This window comes from Syngnathus floridae, chromosome 2 (assembly GCF_059516105.1).
Source record: "Syngnathus floridae isolate MCC-2025c chromosome 2, RoL_Sflo_1.0, whole genome shotgun sequence".
Classification (NCBI taxonomy): domain Eukaryota; kingdom Metazoa; phylum Chordata; class Actinopteri; order Syngnathiformes; family Syngnathidae; genus Syngnathus; species Syngnathus floridae.
Genome location: NC_142414.1, coordinates 5,199,026 through 5,218,672, shown reverse-complemented (window position 1 = coordinate 5,218,672; position 19,647 = coordinate 5,199,026). Strand labels below are relative to the sequence as shown.

At 43.0% G+C, this 19,647-nt stretch overlaps 1 protein-coding gene and 1 long non-coding RNA gene across 4 annotated transcripts in view; one reads left to right on the top strand and one right to left on the bottom strand.

Moving 5' to 3' along the window:
• The window catches only part of LOC148401320 (prostaglandin E synthase 3-like), a 40,152-nt gene that overhangs the window by 17,730 nt on the left and 2,775 nt on the right, over positions 1–19,647 (top strand). Inside the window, exons 2-7 of one of the 3 annotated variants that reach the window (XM_088369837.1) lie at positions 6,621–6,734; positions 6,807–6,876; positions 6,969–7,067; positions 14,573–14,662; positions 14,731–14,787; positions 14,882–18,418. In XM_088369837.1, coding sequence (XP_088225963.1) covers positions 6,621–6,734; positions 6,807–6,876; positions 6,969–7,067; positions 14,573–14,662; positions 14,731–14,787; positions 14,882–14,926 — 475 coding nt within the window. In that variant the 3' untranslated portion in view covers positions 14,927–18,418. Of the gene's footprint in view, positions 1–6,620; positions 6,735–6,806; positions 6,877–6,968; positions 7,068–14,572; positions 14,663–14,730; positions 14,788–14,881; positions 18,419–19,647 lie in introns of those variants that run through there. The other 2 variants (XM_088369836.1, XM_088369838.1) reach the window with 2 other exon arrangements.
• LOC148401321 (uncharacterized) lies at positions 8,626–17,971 on the bottom strand. The gene is made up of 3 exons (XR_015857284.1): positions 17,529–17,971; positions 15,447–15,724; positions 8,626–8,933 (listed from the first exon to the last, which is right to left on the bottom strand). It is a non-coding gene; the product is annotated as an uncharacterized LOC148401321 (long non-coding RNA).

Genomic DNA, 19,647 nt, shown 5'->3' with positions numbered 1-19,647 from the left:
GGACAAAAAGAAGAAGCACAAACTAGTCCATGCATAAATCATCAAATTGAACGGCGCATTTAGTATTGGTGTTTCACCGTATTCCCTCCCAAGAAAAATGTCTCAAAGTTTTGTTTCGTCGTCGATTTATTTTAAATGTGGTGCCTTCACCTTAGCTATCAAGCTAACGTCATTCAATCAAATTTAAAGAATCGTGCTTACGAGCGGAAGTGTTAAGTGTCAGGATTGGCTCGTCACGTTAAACAACAATGTTTGACAGTAAAACGTTGGTTTATTTCGCCGTGACCGGCAACTGTCTTGTTAGCATTATGCTGCTGTGAATCGCACGAGAACAAGTACAAATCCTGCTCAGGCGGCCGGGTAAAGTGTGCCAGCTCGTGGAGTGAAATGTAAACATTTCCTTTTTAAATGTAGGCAGTTACATGCCTTATGTATGTGCTGTTATAAACTTTCAAAACGATTTTATTCACTTGATATTTTATTTATTTAAGAAAACCACTACATACACTATGCATCGTCATGACACAAACTTTTTGGAATTTGAAGCAAATTCACTTAAGCTACCATCAATGTTTCGCGACCATTAACGTTTGTGTTAGCTCTTCTCTTCACAAAGCAACTAGTCATGTAGCGAAAACAAAGGACTCGCAGGCAAGTCCAAGCTTGAAATTGATTGATAATGAAATGGACAAACTTTGCAGGACAAAACAACAGGTCTTACTGAAAAACCTCGAAGACTCACCTGCTGGCCTTCCTTTGTGTCTTTCTTTGATTTTGTCTTTAGAAGCAACAGGCTCAAACTCATAGGCCACTTTACTTGCGCTGCACACTTCTTGTTTTTTCTTCTTGCGGCTTATAGTCAGGTGCGGCTTATATAAGATTTTTTTTCGTGATTTTTGCGATGACTTCATCACTTTTATACACTCGTAAAAAGGCTGTGGACCACTGTTGTGCGGTATCTTGAAGAAAACAACAACAAAAATACTATTTTGAAACACTACTATGACTGCTGCTTATTCTGGCTGTCTTGCTTGTGACTATTATGAGCTTTAGTAGGAATGCACGCTAGGTGACCTGTGTCAAAGGGCTCTAAACCAGGGGTGTCAAACTCATTTCTTTCGCGGGCCGCATTGTAGTCATCGCTTCTTTCGGAGGGCCATTATGACTGTCAACCCAAATAAATGTATGAGCACCTCATATTATATACAGTAAAAGCTACAAAACAAACCGACAAATAACTCGTTTTCAAATCAGACGAGTAAAAACCGGTCAAATATTTTAAAAAAAAGATATTATTAAAAGTGAAGACAATTTGCAATTCTACTAATGACACACGAATTTGATGCACAATTTGTCTTCGCGGGCCACATAGAATGATGTGGCGGGCCGTATCTGGCCCCCGGGCCTTGAGTATGACACCTGTGCTCTAAACCTTTTCTCTCAGTCTGCCATGTGACTCAGAGATTACACAAAGCAGTGGCGCTGTTTGGACCATCTGCATTGTATTAAAACCCAATCAATCAGCATTTAAATTCAAATCTTCTGACATTTTGCTCACCAAAAACAAGTTGTAATGAATGTGAACTTTTAATGCATTTTATTCAGAAGGTTACTTTGAACCCTGAGGCTTAAATGGCGGCGTGGTGTATTTATGGATTTTTACGGCCTCCAGGGGGCGCTCTAGCAGGAAGCAAGAGCGAGACAGACGAAGAAGAGATAATGCGCTGAAGAAGACGTGCTAGTTTGTGTTTTGAACATTTCGTGTATCACGCAGAACGCGATCAAGACGGACATTACTGAAAGGAAGTTTTTATACACAAACCGTCATTATGGGGGACAAAAGAAATGCATAGGATGCCGCTTTTAAGCTAAAGGCAGTCGATGTTGATGACATTGTGTTGCTGCACCCTTGTCTTTATTTCGTGGTCCCGTCTACTCTGGAGCTATACGTGTCGCTCACGAGTTTAATGTAATTTAGCGCTTCGTGCATGAATAAGATTAGCATGAACAGACCCTCATCACACTCGAAGAAATGCATAAAAGCGACGACGAAAGAGAGACTGAGAAAGTGTGAGGCGAAGGATATCTAACGCTATTCCAATTGGACACTGAGGAAGACTTCGATGTATATAGACGATTCTTTCAAGATGGCGGCGCGTGCACACGCAGCGGCCACTCTCTGTCCCGTCAGTACGGTGATTTGTTCGTCTAATGAGTGGTCGTCCGACAGTCTTGTGTGTTTGTCTCGTCCGTGCTACAAGTACAGCAGGCAGGTTCTGCTTGACATCGGCAGAAGTGGGTTTTGCGGCGTTCTGGACTTTGAAGCGTCGACATTAAAGGCGCTCGGACTGCTACGTCCTGAAACGTCGCCGACCTCACCCGCTATTCGTCCCCCGGTTGGGAGCCGTCGGAAACGGTGTGCGAGGAGGCAGAAGAGAGGCAAGCGCGGAGGCGTCCGGGCCAGGCTGGCGGCCAACCCAGCGCGACCGGCGGTGCCCTCCATTCTTCTGGCGAATGTTCGATCGCTGGACAACAAAATGGATTACGTTCGCCTGCTGAGGTCTACGAACCGGACGGTGCGGAACTGCTGTGTGCTCGTGTTCACCGAGACCTGGTTGAGTGACAACATTCTGGACTCTGCTGTGGATCTGGAGCGGCTAGCGTGCTATCGGGCGGACCGCGCCATTGTACGAGGGGGAAAGTCGCGAGGAGGTGGAATATGCGTCTACATCCGAGAAGAATGGTGCCGGGACTCTGTGGTGGTATGTAAGCACTGCTCGCCGCTTGTGGAGTTTGTGATCATTAAGTGCCGTCCTTTTTATCTGCCGAGGGAATTTACCGCGATTCTGCTAGTCGCGGTTTACATCCCGCCTTCCAACATCGAAGGAGACAGGATCGCGGCGCTTGGTGAACTGTACCAGGCTGTCAGTGAACAGCAAACAGCGCACCCTGACGGTTTCACCATCTTCGCTGGAGACTTCAATCATGCCAACCTGAAGTCTGTTTTCCCGAGGCTTCACCAGCATGTTCCTTTTCCGACACGTGGAGACAGCTTCCTGGACCTAGTCTACTCGGCGCAAAAGGGAGCTTTCAAAGCCACCCCCATCTGGGGCTTTCTGACCATCTCACCGTTTTGCCTGCATACAGACAATTGGTAAAGGCATCCAGGCCGGTTCGGAGGCAGGTTCGAGTGTGGCCTGAGGGTGCCTCCGATGCACTTTGTGACTGCTTCGACACCACTGACTGGGACTTGTTTAAGCAGGCAGCCACCTACAACGATTGGACGGACATAGAGGAGTATACTGACTATGTTACCTCTTACATCACGAAGTGCATCGATGATGTGACTTGCTCGAAATCCGTCGTCACTCGCGCGAACTGGAAGCTGTGGCTGGCGGGGGCTGTCATCAGACTGTTGAGGGCCAGGGACAAGGCTTTCAGAGCGGGGGATGAGGCTGGCTTGAGGACAGCGAGGGCCGACCTGTCCCGAGGCATCAAAGAAGCGAAGAAGGCGTTCTCGTGCAAGGTCTCCACCCACTTCAAGGACAGCAAGGACGCACGTAGCCTTTGGCGGGGCATTCAGACCATCACGGACTACAAGCCCGCGCCGAGGAGCTGTGAGGGCGACGTCCGTCTGCTGAACGATCTGAACCGCTTCTTTGCTCGCTTCGACGCCCAGAACAGCACTTGCCCGCTGAAGACCACTCCCCCCCCACACGAGCAGCCCCTGCGCCTCTCTGCCGACGTTGTGAGGAGGCCGCTTGCCGCTATTGACACCCGTAAGGCGGCGGGCCCTGACAACATCCCGGGTCGAGCGCTGAAGGACTGCGCTGGGGAGCTGTCGGGTGTCTTCACGGACATCTTTAACGTTTCCCTGCAGCAGGCCATCGTCCCCTCGTGTTTCAAGGCTGCCACCATCGTTCCTGTGCCGAAGAAACCTGCACCGTCCTGCTTCAATGACTACCGCCCTGTGGCACTGACGCCCATCATCATGAAGTGCTTTGAGCGGCTGGTCATGGAGCACATCAAGTCCGTTCTCCCCCCCACCATTGACCCTTTCCAGTTTGCGTACCGTGCCAAGCGGTCCTCTGAGGATGCCATCTGCTCTGCCCTCCACTCGGCCCTCACCCACCTGGAGAGAAAGGACTCATATGTGAGGTTGCTGTTAGTGGACTTCAGCTCTGCCTTCAACACCATTGTGCCGCAGCGACTCATCTGCAAACTCGACGAGCTGGGCCTCAGTACCTCCCTCTGCAACTGGCTACTGGACTTCCTCTGTCAGAGGCCTCAGGTGGTGCGTGTTGGCGACAAAATCTCCGCCAGCATCACGCTGAGCACGGGGGCCCCCCAGGGCTGCGTGCTCAGTCCATTGCTCTTCACCCTGCTGACGCATGACTGCACTGCGACCTACAGGGACAACCGCATAGTGAAGTTTGCTGACGACACGACTCTGGTGGGTCTCATCACGAAGGGCGACGAGACTCGGTACAGGTCGGAAGTTGACCTTCTGACCACGTGGTGCAGGGACAACAACCTCCTGCTGAACGTCAATAAGACCAAGGAAATCATTGTTGACTTCCGGAAGGGTCACACAACACACCTGCCGCTGATCATCGACGGTGCTGTGGTGGAGAGGGTAAGCTGCACCAAGTTCCTGGGGGTGCACATCAGTGAGGACCTCTCCTGGTCCGCAAACACCTCGTCACTGGCAAAGAAAGCTCAGCGCCGCCTGAGCTTCCGCAGGAAGTGCATGTGCTCCTCAGGCAGTCCTGTCTACATTCTATCGTGGCACCATTGAGAGCGTCCTCACCAGTTGCATCGCTGTCTGGGGTGGTAACTGCACTGAACAGAGCTTGAAGGCCCTGCAGCGCATAGTGAATACGGCTGGTAAGATTATTGGTGCTTCGCTCCCCTCCCTGAAGGACATTTACACCTCCCATCTCGCCCGCAAGGCGACCTCGATTGCCAGAGATGTGAGTCACCCGGCTCACTCTTTGTTTGACCTTCTGCCCTCTGGGAAGAGGTACAGGAGCCTGCGCTCCCGCACCACCAGACTCGCCAACAGCTTCTTTCTCCAGGCTGTTAGGGCCCTGAACTCGCTACCCCCTTCTGCGTAGCGTGCGGCACTGTTGCGCTATTTTCGGGAATGTCTGCTGTACGCGCACTTGCTCCTTTTTTTTTTCTGCTCCTCTTATTTATTTATTTATTGTTGTGTTATTGATTCATTATTTATTCAGCACGCTTTTATTACACTTGTTTACTTGTTTGTCTGTTGTGAGCCATGTCTTGTCACCGTGGGATAGGGGGGAACGAAATTTCGGTTTCTTTGTGTGTCTTTGGCATGTGGAGAAATTGACAATAAAGCTGACTTTGACTTTGACTTTGACTTTGGTTTCAGTGCACAGGAGGAAGATGAAGACGATGAAGCTCTTTATTTTACTTTTACTAGTATGTTTTTTTAATCAGCCCTGTTAGTGCTGTGCTACCGTGTTGCTGCTGTGTTACCGCTGCGTCTCAGTGACTTTTACCGGTATGTTTTATTTAATCAAACCCTATTAGTGCTGTGTTACTTCCGTGTTGCTGCGGTATTACTGCTGCATCACAGGCAGTGTTTGGAAAGAAATGTTAAGGTATGTTATTAAAACTTTAAAAAAGCTTTCTGCGTCCAGTCTTTCTTTGTTAATAACTCGCGTGCGCACTTCCGTGTTGCTGCGGTACTACTGCTGCGTCACAGGCAATGTTTAGAAAGACATGTTCAAGTATGTTATTCAAACTTTAAAAAGGCTTTCTGTGTACTGTCTTTCTTTGTAAAAAACTCGTGTGCACGTGTGGCTTATAGTCCGGTGCGGCTTATGTAAGAAAAAAACTAAAATATCCCTGAATTTTAGCTGGTACGGTTTATAGTCCGGTGCGGCTTATAGTACGGAAATTACGGTAGTTGAATACCCTACTAGTATACTTTTTCATCATATTCTAATATTTTGAGATAGGATATTTGCGTTTTCTTAAGCTGTATGGCATAATCAGCAATATTAAAATAGTAAAAGGCTTGCAATATTTCAGTTGATTTGTAATGAATCCAGAATGTATGACATTTTTGTTGTCACACATGGTAATGTCCCAAATTTGGGACATAATCATTTAATCACTTCTCCATGCTGATTTACTGACCCTTTTTAGTGAAACATTTGATGAGCAAACAACCTGGACAAGTTTTTTTTTCCAGCCAACGATGAATTCACTACTCTAAAAACAAACAAAACAAAACCTCTCCCCCATCAAATAGTTCTGTTTTGTTCTGTACAGTATGAATTTGTTAGTGATGTTCATTTGTTGAATAAGTCCACTTGTAGCGCAAAATTGATAACCTACTTTTGTTTTTGCCATATTCACAAATAATATTGCAATATCAAAAAAAGAGGAAGTGCTTTGGTCATTGTGCTTTAGACACTAGCATTGCTAAATGTATATTATTGTCACAATTGATTATAGCAAGAGAAATACTCGTATTATACTCGTGATTAAATTAGTCTGGTTAGTTGCGCTTGATACTAAAATGTAATGCACATGCAATGACTTATTAATGTTTGTGTGTGTGGCTGGGGGGGCGGATAATACAGGCAGCCTGCAACAGCCAAATGGTACGACCGACGGGACTCTGTCTTTATAGAGTTCTGCGTGGAAGACAGTAAAGACGTGCATGTGCGTTTTAACAAGACTATACTTGATTTCAGGTGAGTTTTTTCTATTTTTTGCCAAGTGTTGATTTGATTTTATTATAGTAATTTATTGTCATTCTAACACAGCTGTGCCAGTGGAACAAATAACATCAAACATCAGAATATTGTGGAACTTTTTGGGGAGATTGAGCCAAAAGTGAGTGTGTCACATTTATGTAGTGTGTGGATCTTGGGCCATATGCTAAATGTGTTGCAGAATTCCAAGCTCTTGTCTTTGTCATTATACAGGACTCTAAACACAGACGCACTGACCGGTCTGTGATGTGTTGTTTACGAAAAGCTGAGATTGGGAAGGCCTGGCCTCGACTGACCAAAGATAAGACAAGGGTAATGCTGGGAAACTTTAAGTTGTTCTCTAAGTCAGTTCAACCTCTGGAGTCTGATGCAATTTGCTGTCACTGCTTCCAATGAGAGTCTGGATTCTGGTTGAAGATATTTTGACTATTCTTCTTTCCAAAACATCTCCAGTTCAGGGTATTTAAGGTGGCCAGTTGCAAGTTGTTCTCCTCCTTGCATCTTCTCTGAAGAGTGGTAACATGTGAGCCTCAAAACAACTGACAAATGACCTGAAAACAAAGATTGTTCAATGTCATGGTTTAGGGGAAGGATACAAAAAGCTAGCTCAGAGATTTCAGCTGTCAGTTTGCACTGTGAGGAACATAGTGAGGAAATGGAAGACCACAGGCACAGTTCTAGTTCAGGCCCAGGGTGGCAGGCCAAGAAAAATCTCAGATAAGCAGAGGCGAAGGATGGTGAGAACAGTCAAAGTCAACGCACAAAGCAGCTCCAAAGCCCAACAACATGATCTTTGTGCAGATGGTCAGCTCACTTTGCACAAGGAGATGCTGTATGGGAGAGTAATGCGGCAGAGGCCTTTTCTGTGCACATGCCACTAACAGAGTCGCTTGAAGTATGCCGAAGCACATTAGGACAAGCCAGTTTCATTTTGGAATAAGGTGTTGTGGACTAATGAAACTAAAATAGAGTTGTTTGGACATAACAAGGGGCGTAATGGATGGCGGAAGAAGAACACGGCATTCCAGGACAAACACTTGCTACCCACAGTCAAATTTGGTGGTGGTTCCATCATGCTGTGGGGCTCTGTGGCCAGTGCAGGTACTGGCAATCTTGTTAAAGTTGAAGGTCGCATGGATTCCAGTCAGTATCAGCAGATTCTTTCGAACAATGTTTAGGAATAAGTGACATCTATCTATCTATCTATCTATCTATCTATCTATCTCTATCTCTATCTCTATCTCTATCTCTATCTCTCTGTCTCTCTGTCTCTCTGTCTGTATCTCTCTCTCTATCTCTGTCTGTCTGTCTGTCTATCTCTCTATCTCTCTCTCTCTATCTCTCTCTATCTCTCTCTATCTCTCTCTCTCTATCTCTCTCTCTCTATCTCTCTCTATCTCTCTCTATCTCTCTCTATCTCTCTCTATCTCTCTCTCTCTCTCTCTCTCTCTCTCTCTATCTATCTATCTCTCTATCTCTCTATCTCTCTCTCTCTCTCTCACGATCTCTCTCACAATCTCTCTCGCTATCTCTCTTGCTATCTCTCTCGCTATCTTTCTCGCGCTCTCTCTCGCGCTCTCTCTCGCGCTCTCTCTCGCGCTCTCTCCGCACTCTCTCTCTCTCTCTCTCTCTCTCTCTCTCTCTCTCTCTCTCTCTCTCTCTCTCTCTCTCTATATATATATATATATATTGTTAGGCTACGGATTTTAGTTATTGATCTGACTCCAAATTGCGATCAACATTTAACACATAAATTGCTATGTCCTAATCCACACACTGGCGCACCTAACAATTTTGCGAGTTCGTTCTGTCAAAGAGAAGACCAGTAGATCAATCAGACCAAATTTACCAATTGTTTATTCCTGACAAAGCACACTCATACAGGCCTGGGTCCCGGGTCCCTCACACTAAAGCTCGTCCGTTTTTGTGACCACCAAAAGACGACACATTCTTCCGGGTTGCCCAGTTTTGAAGAAACACAATATGAATATTAAAGCATGCAAAACATTGTGAGATGATTGGTTGATGGCCATCTCCTCCCCGTCCAGGTGTTGCTGAGGTCAGGCGGTTGGGTTTTCCCCGCGAAGCCCGGCCACATAGACGTGCTGTTGTTCTCGTTTCTCACCGACCTTGAGGTGTTCTCGTCCGGTACTCCCTATCTGGGCCTATTCCACAACACTTCGAAGAAAACAAGTTCATGCAGTTTGCCTGCACATTCTTCGCCACCCACCAATCCACACGAGCACTCCAATACTAGATATTAATATGATTACAAGTTTAACACAACCTTAAAAAATATGTTTGCAAACTCCCGAAAGCACATTTCCCTTTAATATACACTGCTCAAAAAAATTAAAGGAAGACTTTGTAAACACATCAGATTTCAATGGTGGAAAAAAAAAATTGGGATATCTATACTGATTTGGTCAGTTTCATGCAGGGGTGTCCAAACTTTTTACAATGGGATGAGATTTGATAAAGTGAAGAGGCCCGGGGGCCAATAGTTTTTTCAGACATTTCTTAACTACAGAAATTTCATGCAAATACATACTGTTATGAAACAAATTTCATTGTCCCAATTGTCTTTATTTTTTAAATGACAAAATAACCAAATAGCCACTCAGGCAGATGTGAACAACTTTAAAAACACAAATTCTGCCTTTCATTCCTATCTGAAGAGTCAGATAACATTGAACAAACTGTATGAAATAATTTAATTTACAAAAATTTAAAATTATTTTAGGCTCATGAACATTTTAAACAGGAGTTATAAGTAATGCAAAGTTGTCTGTTATTAAAACTTAAAACAAGTGAATTTTGCTCTTGTCATTTACAATATTTTTCAGAAATAGTTTTTGTCATGTCTACAGGTTCATAACTTCAACAGTATTAACATGGCCACTTCGTAATATTTAATATTAAGTAATTTTTACTTTTGATATACTTTTGACTCACAGCCCCACGTGATGAATCGCTGTTGTGATGCCAGTTCAGCTTGGAGCTGCTTCACTTTATCAGCGCGATCACTCCCTGTTAGCTTGTCGTATGTGTTAGCATGTTTAGTCTGATGGTCTCTCTTTAGGTTGAAATCCTTAAACAAGGCAACAGTCTCTTTACGAACTAAAGTCCCAATGATCATCGTCTCACACACACATCTGGGTGTGGTGAAATTTGTCCTCTGCATTTAACCTATCCCCATGTGATTTTGATGCATGCTTGACAACGTCGCGGCATGCACCTCATGAGATGACGAATGGTGTCTTGTGAGATGTCATCCCAGATCTGTCTAAGGGCATCAGTGAGCTCCTGTAAAGTCTGAGGAGCAACCTGGCGGCATCTGATGGACCGAAACATTATGTCCCAGAGGTGTTCTATCGGGTTTAGATCAGGTGATCGTGAGGGCCATTCAATTGTGTCGATTCCTTCATCCTCCAGATACTGTCTGCATATTCTTGCCACATGAGGCCGGGCATTGTTGTGGATCAGGAGGAACCCAGGAGCTACTGCACCAGCGTGCACTGACCCACCACCAAACCGGTCATGCAGAATGATGTTGCAGGCAGCATAGCGCTCTCCTTGGCTGCTCCAGATCCTTTCACGTCTATCACAGGTGTTCAGGGTAAACCTGCTCTCATCTGTGAAAAGCACAGGGCGCCAGTGGCGGACTTGCCAATTCTGCTGTTTTATGGCAAATGCCAATCGAGCTCCACGGTGCTGAGCAATGAGCACAGGGCACACTACAGGACGTTGTACCCTGAGGCCACCCTTGTGAAGTCTGTTTCTGACTGTTTGGGCAGAGACATTCACAACAATAGCCTGCTGGAAGTCATTCTGTAGGGCTCGGGCAGTGCTCAACCTGTTCCTCCTTGCACAAAGCAGCAGATATCGGTCCTGCTGATGGAATGAGGACCGTCTACAGCCCTGTCCAGCTCTCCTAGAGTAACTGCCTGTCTCCTGGAATCTCCTCCATGCTCTGGAGATTGTCCTGGGAGACACATCAAATCTTCTTGCAACAGCACGCATGGATGTGCCATCCTGGAGGAGTTGGACAATCTGCGCAATTTCAGGAGGGTTAACAAATTGCCTCATGCTCCCAGTCGTGATAATGACTCTAGCTAAAGCCAACACTTGTGGAAGAACTGTTAAAAAAGATCAAGAGGAGGAACTTGAAATGGCCTCCACCTGCAAAAGCAGTCCTGTTTTGGGGACCATCTCGTTGTTGCCCCTCGAGTGCACCTGTTGTTAATTCCATCAACACCAATGCAGCTGCAACTGATTAACAACCCCCTCTGCCACGTACCTGACCAAAACCTTATCAGAAAAGTCTAATTGAATTCATGCCATACCCTGATAAAAAACTGTTCCTTTAATTTTTTTGAGTAGTGTGCATATATATATGTGGTAGTGTGTGTGTGTGTATATATATATATATATATATATATATATATATATATATATATATATATATATATATATATATATATATATATATATACACACTACCGTTCAAAGGTTTGGGGTCACCCAAACAATTTTGTGTTTTCCATGAAAAGTAACACTTATTCACCACCAAACGCATTAATTTAATAACTTAATTTAAAATTTAATTTAATTTAATAACTGGCATCTTCATTAAATAGTACCCGCAAAACACCAGTGTCAACATCTACAGTGAAGAGGCGGCTGCTTCTGATTCTGGGCTTCAGGGCAGAGTGGCAAAGAAAAAGCCATATCTGAGACTGGCCAACAAAAGAAAAAGATTAAGATGGGCAAAAGAACACAGACATTGGACAGAGGAAGACTGGAAAAAAGTGTTGTGGACGGATAAATCCAAGTTTGAGGTGATCACAAAGAAGAACGTTTGTGAGACGCAGAACAAATGAAAAGATGCTGGAAGTATGCCTGACGCCATCTGTTAAGCATGGAGGTGGGAGATTTGTACAGGGTAAAAGGGATTCTGAATGAGGAAGGCTATCACTCCATTTTGCAATGCCATGCCATACCCAGTGGACAGCGCTTGATTGGAGCCAATTTCATCCTACAACAGGACAATGACCCCAAACACACCTCCAAATTGTGCGAGAACTACCGTATTTTCCGGACTATAAGTCGCTCCGGAGTATAAGTCGCACCAGCCATAAAATGCCCCAAAAAGTGAAAAAAAACATATATAAGTCGCTCTGGAGTATAAGTCGCATTTTGGGGGCAATTTATTCGACAAAATCCCACACCAAAAACAGTCATGAACGAGCAACAACAGGCTAAACGATAGCAACAACAGGCTAAACGATAGGTATGCTAACGTGACAAACACAAACAAAGAGCTGAGAACGGGTCTGACGTAACATATAGAGTGATTAAGGACAACTATTACATGAATAACATGCTTATAAAACCATTGGTGTCACTCCAATTCATTAAATAGTAACAACAGGCTAAACGATAGGTATGCTAACGTGACAAACACAAACAAAGAGCTGAGAACGGGCCTGACGTAACATATAGAGTGATTAAGGACAACTATTACATGAATAACATGTTTATAAAACCATCAGTGTCACTCCAATTCATTAAATCCATTGATCGTTCTTTGTCAACAATGGGTGCGCGCGGCTGAGGGCGCTTGCACTTCAAAATATTCCACACGCTCATATAACGATAGATAAACTATATTTCAAATAACTATAATATAAGCCAATAATATTATCAAACCATCCGTGCACTTTAAATCCATTAAATCCATCGATCAAATTCCTCGTCCTTTGTCAACATCGCCGCGCGTGCGCCATGACGTCAGCCTCGTCTTTATTCCACAGATCTAGTATATAACTATATTGTAGCGTTAACAAAGTACAAGGATAGACGTGGGTTTGGTAAACGGCTCTTTATTAAACAAAACAAACTTCCAAGCGTGTGGCGGCGTGGACTTCCACACACGAGAGCTCCATGGCATAGGACCGGGCGTGCGTAATGGCCATGTCCGAGCCCCATGCACCGTTTGCGGACAGCCACTCGGCCAAGCGCCGGCCCCCGACTCAGTAGAGTAGGACCGGGCGTGCGTAAAAGCCATAATAGTTTTTCAAACCTTCTATGTCACTCCAAATCCTTAATTCCTTCAAACTCTTTGTCCTCCGTGTCACTTAAAAATGATCACCGCTAATGATGCCGATGTTGTCCTTACGTGGATACGTTTGTCCATTATGTAAACAACCGCCGCGCCGCGCCGTGCTACTGACGTCACTTGAAATAATAATCCATTGGTACATCACGGTTCTCCAAACTTTCTTTCTGCTGCTCGATTACTGTTTTCAGCTGCATATTTTACAACTTGAAGTTTGTAACCTGCAAAATATGAGTTTCTTTTTGGTGCCATTTTTCTTAAGCCCACCCAGTTGATGAGTCACGGCCAACGGTGAAATTTAGAGCGCCCTTATCCAGTTTCGTCTGAAAATATATATTTTTTTCAGATGTAGTTTTTTGTTTTGTTTATTTGGTTGTTTTATCAAAGTCAAAGTCTGCTTTGTCGTCGATTTTTTTTCATATACTAAGACACAAAGAGATTGAAATTACGTTCCCACTATCCTTCGGTGAGATCGTACACATATGCATACAAGCAACACAAAAAACCCAAGAAGGCACAAACAATGAATAAATAAGAGTGTTGAATAAATAAATGATAAATAAACAAACAATAATAATAAATAATAATAATAAATATAAGAGGAGCAAAAATGGAGCAAGTGTACATACAGCAGACAGTGGACTTGGATATGGTGCTTTAAAGTGTTAATTGCTTTATTTGATGTTTTCTCTTTTTTATGTTTTGAATATGTTCAAGATAAACTTAATGATCAAGTAAAAATTTGTGAAAAAAAACATATATAAGTCGCTCCTGAGTATAAGTCGCCCCCCCACCCAAACTATGAAAAAAACGCGACTTATAGTCCGGAAATTACGGTATTTAGAGCAGAAGCAGGCAGCTGGTATTCTATCGGTAATGGAGTGGCCAGCGCAGTCACCAGATCTGAACCCCATTGAGCTGTTGTGGGAGCAGCTTGACCGTATGGTACGCAAGAAGTGCCCATCTAACCAATCCAATTTGTGGGAGCTGCTTCTGGAAGCGTGGGGTGCAATTTCTCCAGATTACCTCAACAAATAAACAGCTAGAATGCCAAAGGTCTGCAATGCCGTAATTGCTCCAAATGAAGGATTCTTTGACGAAAGCAAAGTTTGATGTAAAAAAAATCTTATTTCAAATACAAATCATTATTTCTAACCTTGTCAACGTTTTGACTCTATTTTCTATTCATTTCACAACGTTTGGTGGTGAATAAGTGTGACTTTTCATGGATTGCACAAAATTGTTTGGGTGACCCCAAACTTTTGAACGGTAGTGTATGTATATATATATATATATATGTATGTATGCATGTATGCATGTATGTGTATATATATATATATATATATACACATACATAAATATATATATACATATATATATATATATATATATATACATACATATATATATATATATATATGTATGTATGTATGTCAAAGTCAAAGTCTGCTTTATTGTGAATTTCTTCACATGCCAAGACACACAGAGATCGAAATTACGTTCGAGTATGTATGTATGTATGTATATATATGCATATATATATATATATATATGTATATGCATATACTATATGTATATATATATATATATATATATATGTGTGTGTGTATATATATATTTGTGTATATATATATTTGTGTAAATATATATTTGTGTATATATATATATATATATGGTCTACATTTGTCTCTGTCAGTGCAATTGCCTCAGCGTGGACTTCAATAACTGGAAAGATTGGGAAGAAGAGTCCGAAGAAGACTTAAACAGTTTTGACAAATTCTCAGAGGTAACAGCCTATAGATGACACACGTGCACATCCACACAGTAATAAAAATGGAATTATCTTATTTCCAGATGATGAACACCATGGGAAGCAACGATCTATCTGACCTAGACTGTGCTGATGATGAGGTGGGTCTCTTTTTTTAGTTTATACAGACGCTTGTATTATTATGATCGCACTAATTCTTCCGTAACGAATTTCCATTCTGTTATTTTGCACCAGAATTCTTCAATATGGGCCTGCACTAAGAGCCAGAGCTTCCTGTAACTGATGCTAAACTCCTTTATTGACAGCAATGTTTAATGTTTGCAATTTTCCTTCTCTAAAACAATATTTTATACAATTCAGTCAGTGTTTAAGGAGAGGCAGGGTAAAGAGAGCCCAACATTGGCACTTATGTTATAGAACTGTATTGAAAACTGATCTCAGTGCTATAATTCCCCCCTGAAAAAAACCCAGATGAGATTTAACGGTATTTATGAACACAAGGGCGGTACACTTACTGATGCCCTTTTTTTGGGTGTAGTCTCCTTGATTTGACACATCAGCCTGACTACGTCACGAAAGGAAGAGATCCCAATTTCTACATTGGAAATCATTGTAAAGACTATCGCTTAAAACATATACATAAACAGCTATCAATTGGTACCAAAATTTACATGGACCTCTCTACTTATGACTATTTCAACATATTAAAAGTATGAATGTTTCTGTGGCTGATTTAAGAGAAATGAGCATACGTCGTTTTTCTAATCAAGTGAAATTTGTGAGGGTTCATGCAACTTACATTTCCCATGAAGTCCTTGTACGGGGTACCGCCTCCGCCGCATATCCCCAAAGGATGCTCTTTAAATGCCACATTCAGCTGAAGGGTTGGCCTCCTCGCTGGAAGTACAGTGCTGCCAATCTTTCCAACAAGCCGACCTCCGGGCGTTGTGACGCGTTCTATGGCGAGTCTCCTGACTGCGTCGGGACCCGGCTGACACATTTGTGTTTGCACATTTCCATTTTTAGTCTCTGGGATTCTTTTTTTTATCCGCTTCTTGTTGGCATTCTGCAGTCGACCTAGAGTGCCATTCACACATCAGAAAACTCAATCAATGCACCAAAAAGCAATGACGAGTACGTGAGCGCATTGCAAGGATTACGTGGAAGCAAAAAAAAAAAGACAATGCATAATAATTAAATTTAGAAAATAAGGCAATGTGAAAAGTGTTCATTTAAAAAAAAAGTCGCACACTTTTGCATTTGTTACATCAGCAAAGTTTTGTGATGAAATCATTAATAAGTGAGTTTTCTGACTGTGAGTGGTCGTTGAACGCATCCCGGGTCGACTGCAGAACGCAAACGAGGAGAAGAAAAGTAAAGAAACCTAGTGACTAAAAATGGAAAAGCAGACCACAGCAAAACATGTGAAGTCTTTAAGGGATATTGTGAGAAGGAAAGGCTTGTCCATTTTGTTGGGCAGGGAGCATATGTAGATTTGTGAGATAAAACGATTGGAGCAAAGTTTGAAGGCCTCAATACGGAAGCTTAACCAGCGCACCACTGCAACCAGTGCACCACTGCACTGATGAGTATCTATGAAAAACTTGGATTTGTTAAAGTTAGTGTGAAAAAAGGTTTTCAGTTGACTCTCAAATGCTAAAAAGATGATTAAAAAACAGGCAAAGATGATCAAAAACAGGCAATAGTAGAGCGCGTGTAAGCAACATCTTGATATTGTAAACTTATGAGCACAACAAGCTCTGCTTCCTACTACCGTATTTTCCGGACTATAAGTCGCTCCGGAGTATAAGTCGCACCAGCCATAAAATGCCCCAATAAGTGAAAAAAAACATATATAAGTCGCTCCGGAGTATAAATCGCATTTTGGGCGGCAATTTATTTGACAAAATCCCACACCAAAAACAGTCATGAACGAGCAACAACAGGCTAAACGATAGCAACAACAGGCTAAACGATAGGTATGCTAACGTGACAAACACAAACAAAGAGCTGAGAACGGGCCTGATGTAACTTATAGAGTGATTAAGGACAACTATTACATGAATAACATGTTTATAAAACCATCGGTGTCACTCCAATTCATTAAATCCATCGATCATTCGATACGATAGCAACAGGCTAAACGATAGGTATGCTAACGTGACAAACACAAATGAGGAGCTGAGAACGGGCCTGACGTAACATATAGAGTGATTTAGGACAACCATTACATAAATAACATGTTTATAAAACCATCGGTGTCACTCCAATTCATTAAATCCATCGATCGTTCTTTGTCAACAATGGCTGCGCGCGGCTGAGGACGCTTGAACTTCAAAATATTCCACAGGCTCATATAACGATAGATAAACTATATTTCAAATAACTATAATATAAGCAATAATATTATCAAACCATCCGTGCACTTTAAATCCATTAAATCCATCGATCAAATTCCTCGTCCTTTGTTAACATCGCCGCGCGTGCGCTGTGACGTCAGCCTCGTCTTTATTCCACAGATCTAGTATATAACTATATTGTAGCGTTAACAAAGTACAAGGATAGACGAGGGTTTGGTAAACGGCTCTTTATTCCACAAAACAAACTTCCAAGCGTGTGGCGGCGTGGACTTCCAGACACGAGAGCTCCATGGCAGAGGACCGGGCGTGCGTAATGGCCATGTCCGAGCCCCATGCACTGTTCGCGGACAGCCACTCGGCCGAGCGCCGGCCCCCGACTCAGTAGAGTAGGACCGGGCGTGCGTAAAGCCATAATAGTTTTTCAAACCTTCTATGTCACTCCAAATCCTTAATTCCTTTAAACTCTTTGTCCTCCGTGTCACTTAGAAATGATCACCGCTAATGATGCCGGTAGTCCTTACGTGGGTCGCGCCGCGCGGTGCCACTGACATCACTTGAAATAGTAATCCATTGGTACATCACGGTTCTCCAAACTTTCTTTCTGCTGCTCGATTACTGTTTTCAGCTGCATATTTTACAACTTGAAGTTTTTAACTTGCAAAATATGACTTTCTTTTTGGTGCCATTTTTCTTAAGCCCACCCAGTTGATGAGTCACGGCCAACGGTGAAATTTAAAGCGCCCTCATCCAGTTTCATCTGAAAATATAATGTTTTTCAGATGCAGTTTTTTGTTTTGTTATTTGGTTGTTTTATCAAAGACAAAGTCTGCTTTATTGTCGATTTTTTTTTTTTTTTTTTTTTTTTTTTTTTTTTAATATACCAAGACACACAAAGAGATTGAAATTACGTTCCCACTATCCCTCGGTGAGATAGTACACTTATGCATACAAGCAACACAAAAAAACCCAAGAAGACATAAACAATGAATAAATAAGAGTGTTGAATAAATGATAAATAAACAAATAATAATAAATAATAATAATAAATATAAGAGGATCAAACAGACAGTGGACTTGGATATGGTGCTTTAAAGTGTTAATTGCTTTATTTGATGTTTTCTCTATTTTTTATGTTTTGAATATGTTCAAGATAAAGATATAAAAGCATGTTGTGATCAACTATACTAAAAATAACATGGGAAGTGGTCAACTATACTTTTAAGTGATGTCTTAATGATCAAGTAAAAATTTGTGAAAAAAAACATATATATAAGTCGCTCCTGAGTATAAGTCGCCCCCCCACCCAAACTATGAAAAAAAACCGTGACTTATAGTCCGGAAATTACGGTAGTTCTCACTCTTTGCACAAGATCATTCCATTGTGCTGCATACTCCCCTCCCAATTGATTTCCCTCAACGGGATAGGGAAAATGCCCTTGGTTATTTCTACCTGTATAATTTCCTCTAACCTTTGCCCAGTCTTTTCCCAAGGAAGACATTGCAGCTTCTCCTGCCTCATGGCCATTCAGTCTACAGGAATGTATGATTCCAGCCATGTCTTCTGCCCCTTTATCTGGGTCTTCTGCAACAGGGGTAACCCCTTCAACAGCTTTTCTTGCCTCTTCCAAAGTCCATGGCCAAAAAACATATGTATGTGGAGGGTAGCCTTCCCCCCACCCAAACTATGAAAAAAAATGCGATTTATAGTTCAGAAATTACGGTGGTCCTTTTCGAGCATTCTGTTTTTTTTCCTGTTTTTTGTTTTGTTTCTGTGACTTAAATATAACACTTTAAAGTGTTATTTTCTTTTATTTTTTCGTCTTTTAATGTTTTAAATATGTTCGAAATAAAGGTCAATCAATCAATTAAAACAGCACATTATTTTTTTATTGTACTGTAATTTTTGGACTATATGTCGCGTTTTTTTCCAATTTTGGGTTGGGGGGGGCGACTTATAATAAGGAACGACTTGTATGTGGGTTTTTTCAAAAAATTCCCCCCCCCCCAAAAAAAAGTGAAACCGCAATGTAGCAAGGGATTACTGTAATTTGAATTTCAAGTGACGTCAGCAGTGCGACGCGGCACGGCGCTGCGGTTGTTTACAAAAAGGACAAAGATTGATCACGGGATGACGAAGATGACGAAGGGCCCCACGTACTACCGACATCATTAGCGGCTTTGTTTCTAAGTGACACAGAGGACGAAGAGTTTGAAGGATTTAAGGATTTGGAGTGACACAGAAGGTTTGAAAAACTATTATGGCTTTTACGCACGCCCGGTCCTACTCTACGGAGCTTTCTTTCACCTCCGTGGATTGAAGTCGGGGGCCGGCGCTCGGCCGGGTGGCTGTCCAGGGACGGTGGATGGTGCTCGGAGATGGCTTTTACGCACGCCCGGTCCTACTCTACGGAGCTTTCTTTCACCTCTGTGGATTGAAGTCGGGGGGCCGGCGCTCAGCCAGGTGGCTGTCCAGGGACGGTGGATGGTGCTCGGACATGGCTTTTACGCACGCCTGGTCCTACTCTACGGAGCTCTCTTTCACCTCCGTGGATAGAAGTCGGGGGCCGGCACTCGGCCGGGTGGCTGTACGGGGACGGTGGATGGGGCTCGGTCATTGCTTTTACGCACGCCCGGTCCTAT